Source organism: Cyprinodon variegatus, unplaced genomic scaffold (assembly GCF_000732505.1).
Source record: "Cyprinodon variegatus isolate N-32 unplaced genomic scaffold, C_variegatus-1.0 Scaffold1033, whole genome shotgun sequence".
NCBI lineage: Eukaryota > Metazoa > Chordata > Actinopteri > Cyprinodontiformes > Cyprinodontidae > Cyprinodon > Cyprinodon variegatus.
Window position 1 is genome coordinate 31,434 of NW_015151486.1, and position 7,822 is coordinate 39,255.

At 38.1% G+C, this 7,822-nt stretch overlaps 1 protein-coding gene across 1 annotated transcript; it reads right to left on the minus strand.

Annotated features, from left to right (window-relative positions):
- Positions 1-1,569: 1,569 nt before the first annotated feature.
- On the minus strand, positions 1,570-3,796 carry LOC107100946 (prolactin-1-like). Its single transcript, XM_015399643.1, has 5 exons — positions 3,704-3,796; positions 2,967-3,079; positions 2,714-2,821; positions 2,433-2,615; positions 1,570-2,342 (listed from the first exon to the last, which is right to left on the minus strand). Exons 1-5 carry the CDS (start codon positions 3,744-3,746, stop codon positions 2,151-2,153), a joined length of 639 nt encoding a protein of 212 aa, XP_015255129.1. The 5' UTR covers positions 3,747-3,796; the 3' UTR covers positions 1,570-2,150.
- Positions 3,797-7,822: the final 4,026 nt, after the last annotated feature.

The window sequence follows — 7,822 nt, forward strand, 5'->3', positions numbered from 1 at the left end:
CTCTAAAGCCAGACTGAAACTCCTCAAAAAGTTCAACATGGTGAGCGCACACCTGTTTGGTAACTACTTTCTCAAGAATTTTAGATGAGAAAGGAAGATTAGATATAGGTCTATAATTACAATACTTTGGGTCAAGAGATGGTTTCTCAAGTAAAGGTTTAATTACAGCGACCTTAAAGCCTTTGATACATATCCCTGTAACAGAGATTAATCACATCTAAAATGGAGGAGGAGATCAAAGGGAATACCTCCTTAAATAACCTGGTTGGAACTGGATCTAACATAGAAGCTGAAGACTTGGATGAAGATAATAGTTTTGCTAACTCTGAAAGCACAGCCTGGTTTCATGGTTACAACTTGGTGCTGCGTTCTGTATTTGGTGTTTAATAGGTTTGTGGTTTTAACAAAAGTTTCAAAGGAATTGATGCTGTTCTTTTATTGAGGTGGTGGGGTTGCACATTATTTTTGGGCTGGAAACACACAGATCTGACAGCCCTGGCAACAAGGAGTGAGTGAAATAGCTGGCTATATATTTAAGAAAATATAAGATAATTTCTGGCAACAATAGTGGACGATTTATTTAAAAATAATGTTAATTTAAAGTATTATTTACAAATAAATAACTGCTTATACTATCTGTACCAGAGTTATTATAAGCAGTTTTTTTTTCCCATCCTTGGTTTCCTCCTGGCGCTGCTGCTATTGTATTAGCCATTACTTTCCGGCTCAGAGTCTGAATATGTAGGCGAGACATTAGCTGTTGATTAAGGTGTGATGCTTCCTTATTCATCAGCGTAACTACCTGAGCTTAAACTGGTTGACGGTAAAACACAAACCAATTCCAGACTAGATGTTCTGGAATAATCATCAACGTTTCCATCCATCTCGATTATAGAATGTTGAACTAGCTCCAAAAGATTTCTCCCTCTGACGTCTACACATGGAGATGGGTTTTTACAAGCTATTAATCATAATGCTGTTGTGGAGCTACTAAATATAGGATTTTTTGTTAAATTAGCCTCTTTGATTCATATTAATTCAGAGCCACCTGGTATGTCCTGCTTCATAATTTTAATACAAAATTATGTGAAATAAATATCACATCATCAGCAATTTAAGTTATGTTTATGCACTGATGTCAGATGAGTTATAGCTTGTCCCCACGTTGTTATCTGGAGCTCTTCTGTTATCTGGTGCTATGTGTTTGGTGTATTTGTGTGTTAGCGTCACTTATGTGCTTGCAGCATGTTTGCACTTTGCCTTCTCTGTTTTTCGTGATGGCAGATTTTCTGCTTAGCAGCTTTTTTGTTTTATTTTTGTAATTTCAGTTTATGTCATTTTTGTCATTCAAGCCTAATTCTTGTCTTGGCAGTATTTTAGTTTTATTAATGCAGTTATGCATCTACAGGGTGTTGGCACCCTTCAGCCACCACCTATCACCCTTTGCAAATTTCAAGAAAGATTTCAGTGTAACCATAGAGCTGCCTTTTTGTTCTTTACCAGATCAGACATTGTAAAAATTAGGCCATATAGATTTTTGACTCAGAAAAGACAAAATTTTAATGTGCAAGGAATGTTTATTGATAAACAGATTCTGAGGAAACAATACAGTCACAGGCACTATGTTGAGGGTGGGATTAAATCTAAAGTGCAAGTGCTGCAGAATATAACTGAGGAAGAAGAAAAAGAACCCTGTTTTGCCGTCTGCTTCAACAGGTCTGCTGTTGGGAAGCTTGACTTTGAAGGGAGAACTGATTCAGACAAAAAGGTGATTAGGAGCGAAGTTATAGATAATACAGAATTTATTGAGCATATATAGGATGTCAAATTTTTAATGCCAGACCAGCTGGAAATATTACTCTCATAAAAGGCAGCAGTGACCCAGGCGATGGTTAAAATGATGCCACCATGGAAAACATCCAAACAAAAAGCCTACACCATACTATGATTTTAGTATTTTGCTGTTGTTTCTTAATCCCAAGGGGTTCCCCTGACAAATTAATATGGACAGTTTGTGTTTTCAGCCTCTGTATTCTCTATACCCCACAATAACCTGAAACTATATACTAACTAATTAGCGTTTAGGATGATGAGATAGTTCTAAGCAGGTCGGCAGCACAAGCAGAACTCCCCACAGAGTCATGCTGGCTTTAGCACAACTCAGGCTGCGACTTCACTGCGCGACAGCGAAGAACTTTCAAGAAGCTGTCGATCTTGTGCGAGTCGCGTCGAAGGCAGGACAAGAGGAAATTGAACTTGTTTAGTATGGTCACCCGGTCCTGACCTAGGTCAGTCCCTCCGGTGTAAGGCAGAGGAGAGATGGCCTGAGCATCGGAACCCATCTAAAAATTTAAGGAGACCATTAGTGTACAAAATAAAAGCACCAAAAAAAAAAAAACAACAGGTGAGGAACTCCTCTCTGCTTTGCCCACCTTGCCTGACAGTATATCCAAGCCATCCGCCAAGGTCCTTGAGTGCTCCATCAGCTCATTGATCTTACTCGATATGCTGCTTTTTGCTGGGTGAGGCAGAGTGACGGCATTGTTAGAAAGGATCACCAGTGGATCAGCCCAGGCATGGAGCAGGGAGCGGGCCAGAGACATTAGAGCTGATTGCTAGAGAAGAAAACAAAATATTGAACAACAAAAAATGAGAAGGCTGTTTAAAGGAAAGTCTTTCGATAAAAGAGTCATGAAAAAGGTGAGTAACTCACAGACACTTGCAAAGTTTGCTCTTTCTCATTGGGGGTTTGTAGTGCAGATGTGTGGCAATCAGCAGGGCGTTGCATTAGTATCCTGCCATATGGAGGAAAGTGAGAGTCCTATGGGTAGAAAAGATTTATTGGAACCATACCAAGAGGAAAACATCTTTCCACAGTAGTAAACTTTCATATATTCTTAATATCTTTTTGACACAAGTACATCTGGTGATCTCACTGATTTAAGCAAGTAGCATAAAGATCTCACCATCTCCTGTGTGAGCAGTGTGCTCAGTGAGTGCATTTTATCTGAGCCCTGTGAGGCTCGGTCCAGCAGGTCATTGATTGGTACAGCTCTGCACATCACTACCAGGTACAGCACTGAGCAGGAGGCATGAAAAAGCAAGAGAGGATACAGCTTTTCAGGCATAGAGCTTTGAATATGGTTAGATTTTTTTTTTTTCATAATTGCCAATACCTATCAAGTATGAGTCAAATACCAGCAATAAAAAACAACAACAATTTTTTTTTTTTATGTTGTTCCTACAGTTTGAAGCCCTTTCATTGAGGAGAGCTGTACTCCCCTGGCCTCTGGTTGCTTTATATTTTGTGACAGCTGGCTGTATAAAGCTTTTACTACAAAGAAAGAAAATAATATAAGATTTTCTGTTTCAGGAAAACATTGAGAGTAATATTGTAGAAAATAAAAGCTGCAGTCTGAAAATAAGTTTTTTGTTAGAATACTTTTTAAGTGTCTTTATGAGACTTTAAAACAATACATTTTTTTTTTGCTAAAACTATTTCACCAGAAAAAGTCTTTGAGAATTAAAAAATTACAATAACAATGTGGTATTTTCATGAATATTATTCTATATTCTATATATATGTAATAATCTTTAATTATGATTGTAGATATAGATAGATTGTCATATAAATAGATTTGTTACTGTTGAAATCCACATTTTAGTAATTATTCAATGATGAAAATGTTGGTAACCATCTCACCTGTGATGAAGACTTTGCCTCCAATGATTTTTTTCTGAGCCATCTTCTTCTTTTTCTTGAAGTTTCTCTGGCTGTTCCTCCTGTTTGAGCGCGTTGCCTTTTTCGCTTTCTCGCTGCATTTTGCTTCCATTTTATAGGTCCTAGGTTCTGATACTTTGGTTATGCAGCAGGATGAGTCTGGGCTAATTGCCTAGAACTTGCTTAGACCAGTTTATAATGAGAAACATGGTGGAAGAGCTTTGAATGGATGCAGTAGGGTGCGTAAAGGTGCAGGTAGAAACGTGTGTGTGTGTGTGTGAGGGGGCTGGGGGGTTGTTTGTGTGCGTGTGTGTGTCTGTGCGCGTGTGTGTGTGGAGGGGGGTGTGCGTGTGTGTGCATGGCAGTGGAAAAAGTTCCTTCCTGATCTTGATTGAAGTGATGAATAAAAACAACACTTTTCACACTGCGTTTTAGAGGGTTTTACTCATTTGATGAGAACATCATTGATGACCACCTGGTCTCTCTATGAACCGTTTGGGACTTGAACTGTATTTGTCAGATCTGCCAGGGGTAAGATACAAATAAAAAATGTCACAATTAATTAAACACATGTAGAAGTGGCAACAGTTCATTGAAATCTTGACTATTGCTATTCCTCATGCTTTTGTCATTTCCTCTTTGTTGTGTTACATACGAAAATCACTTCAACATCATCAAATTTGCAGACGACTAAATCATTTTGTCACTCCACAGCAGTGAGATTTCAGAAATTTTCCTTGTAGCAAGTGGCTTTTCACATAGGCACTAAGCTTTCTTTTAAAAAATAATGTGGTGAAAAGAAATTATTGTCATTTACATTTTCTTGTTGACAGAGTTTTGAACCGCATGTGTACTCAGTGGTACTTCATTTAATTTCTGTATTTATGAAGATGTTTTATTCCTCTTTTTATTGTGTCTGCTTTTGAAATAGTTGATGATGCAATATTAATTTAATGTATTTTTAAATTAACATCATATAGCAGGACATACCAGGTGGTTCTGAGTTATTTTGAACCAAAAACACCTATTTTCAACACAGGTATCCTAATTTTGGAAGCGCCATGGCAGCACTCTGATTATTAGCTAGTAAAGCCCCATCACCATTTGGCAACATCAGATGGAGAGCACTTTTGGAGTTCTATAATGGAGTCTGGAATTGTTATATCTGTTAAACCATCAGCCAGTTTAAGCTCAGGAAAGGATAGTATTGCTGAGGTATTTGGATGTATCACATCTTGAAGGTAGGAATCATCCAGAGACGACCTCTACCTTTCGGAGTCAGACTCTGAATCGTAGAGTAACAGCTATTATCACTGCAGCAGCTCTGCACATCACGTTCATGTTCATTTATAATACTTGAAATGAACATGAGTGTTAAAAAAATTATTCACAGCTGTTTTTAGAAATGATCTATTATGTTGTTGATGGTATAGCTAACAACTCCACCCACCCTTTACTTAACTCTTTTGAAATTAGCCTTGACTTCGGTACCACAAACGTTTTTGGTCACGGTCTAGAACAGCAGCATTCTATAAATGAAACTTCACATCAGCGTTTTTCTTTCCTATATATTTTATAAAATTGCTCTTACTCATTAAGATTTTATTGATCTCACAGTGGGAAAATTTGATTGTCAGATCAGCTAAATAGTTAAAAGAAGGTGCCAAAAGGACAAAACATTGCATGTGGTGTATGCAGTGTATAGTATCTACAGGTATATACAGTGCATGTAGCTCCATAGTCTTTCTTTGCCGCCCTGAGAGATATCTCGGGATAACCTGAGCAAATATCACTATGAGTTTCAAAAAAGCAAAGTTTTAGACCTAGCCTTAAAAGTAGACAGTAAGTCTTCCTCACAGACAAAAACTGGTATTTAGTCCGTGAGCCTGATAACTAAAAGGTTTGCCTCCTATTCTATATTTAGAAATTCAAGGAACCACTAGTAGATCTGCAGAGTTAGAGCAAAGTGCTCTGTGAGTAACATAAGGAACAGTCAGACCTCTGATGTAAGGTGGAGCTTGGCCATTTAAGGCTTTATATGTGAAAAGGAGGATTTTAAATTAAATTATTCTGGATTTAACAGGAAGTTTCATCTCTAAATCATTAGACTGAGTTGGCATATTAAATTGTTAAAGCATTGCAAAAAGTTCAATTGGTAGTATTGGTCATTAGTGAACTTAGTTTTTCTTTAAAGGAGATCCGTAGGATGAATAGGATGCTCCAGAAACTATAAAGGCTTTTACTGGGGTCCATTCTTTATAACCAGTAGATGTGTAGGATTGTCCTGATGGAAGACTCGGCCATGTTTCATCTTCAATGCTCTCAATGCTATTTTCATTTTTTGCTTAACATGGATCAGTCGTCCTGACCACATGATATTCTCCAAATCCACCCTTGGATTATTCATTTACTGTCCGGTAAACTTTAGAGAGGCCTGGACAAGTGCTGGCCTTAGCAGGGGGACACGTCTAGCACTGCAGGGCTCTCCCTTTGGAAATAGTGTGTTACTGATGGTAGCGTCTGTTACTTTGGTCCCAGCTCTCTGCAAGTCATTCATCAGGAGCCTCCATGTATTTCTGAGATTTTTGCTCCTTGGTCTCATGATGATTTTTACCTCACAGAACGAGATCTTGTAGGAACCCGAGATCGAAAGAGATTTTTCATGGGTTTTTTTATGTTTTCCAATTATTCCCAATTCCTCCCACAGTTGATTTAATCTCACCAACCCACTTACAGTATATATTGTAGATGAACTCTTCCCAGCCTGCTGTATGTGTAAAGTTTTCTTCCTGTGTTCTTCGATAGCCTTTTGGTCTTGGCCATGGTTTAATTTTTATGGCATTTTAAGGCTGTGGAAAGGTGTCTTTTATCAAAATAACCAGTTCAAACTGGTGCCATTATTACAGCTAATGAAAAAAAGACAGAAGAGTGTCTTAAAAATGGGTACAAGACAAGTCTATGAGGGCCAGAAACCTTGCTAGTTTTGGTTGACCAATTACTAGGGTGAGCAGACATCCTCTTTTTCCCAGACATGTCCTACATTTTTAATACCTAAAAAAATTTCAGAATCGAGGACTACAGTGTAGCACGTAGTCAAAACACACCGGACACTCGAAACAATCTGTCAGCTCTGGGGCTGGTCCAGGAACCGGACGGGGGCAGGGAGCCAGCAGAGGTGACAGAGTTGGGTGCATCCATCTGTGTTCAGAGTGCTTTGAGTCTGTGCTTTTTTTCCTCTTTCCCACTGCTCCTGTGTCCCGCATCTCGGTCTAACATCATCAGTTCTGTCGCTTTGAGACATCTGATTTGCAGTCGCATTTCACTGCTTAGAGAGTAGTTATGTTGTTGGAGGAGAGACACACAGCAGCACTCAGTGAATATTAACCAGCAGCTACTTTGATGTTTAAGTAAAAATTAGGAGACGGGTTGGTTAAAAAAAAGTTAGAGATGCCACTGAAAAATCTGTTTGTTAGACAGAGTTTTTTTCAGCTAAAAATGGCAACAGATTGTACGTTTAAACAAGTTAGTGTTATAATGCAAGAAGCTTGAGAAAACATAGTTTGTTCTTTTTTACTAGTTAAACATTTTTGGCTTCTCAGATGACCATGACTCCCAGTTACAGGTTAAAATTAACATGTTTTTTGTGTTGTACAGACAGAATCAGACTGCAGAGCTTCTACATATCTTAAAATTTTGTTTCTGGCATCATTATATTCTTAAAGAGATTCATACATCTTTTTAAACAGAGCACAGAGAGAAGCGGGGAGAGCCGCAGATTTAAAAGTGAAACAGATTTACTGCGATATGCAACATGCAATAAAATATATCTCCAAGTTTACAACAAAGTTTAGAAGAAAAAAATATGCCATGCTATATTTAAAATGCATCATATCCACTTTTTTTTTTGGATGGAATTGAAATTGTACTTCTAGGGATTCGTCAATTTTGGCATTGGAATCAGCTCTTATCAATTATTTTTTTCATGCATTGATGTGTTTGGGCCCTATATTTGTAATGCACTAAGGCCCCGTCCACACGAAGTCAAAACGAACACGAAACGCTAATATTTTCCAGACCGTTTGTCGTAAAGACGGAGACGTA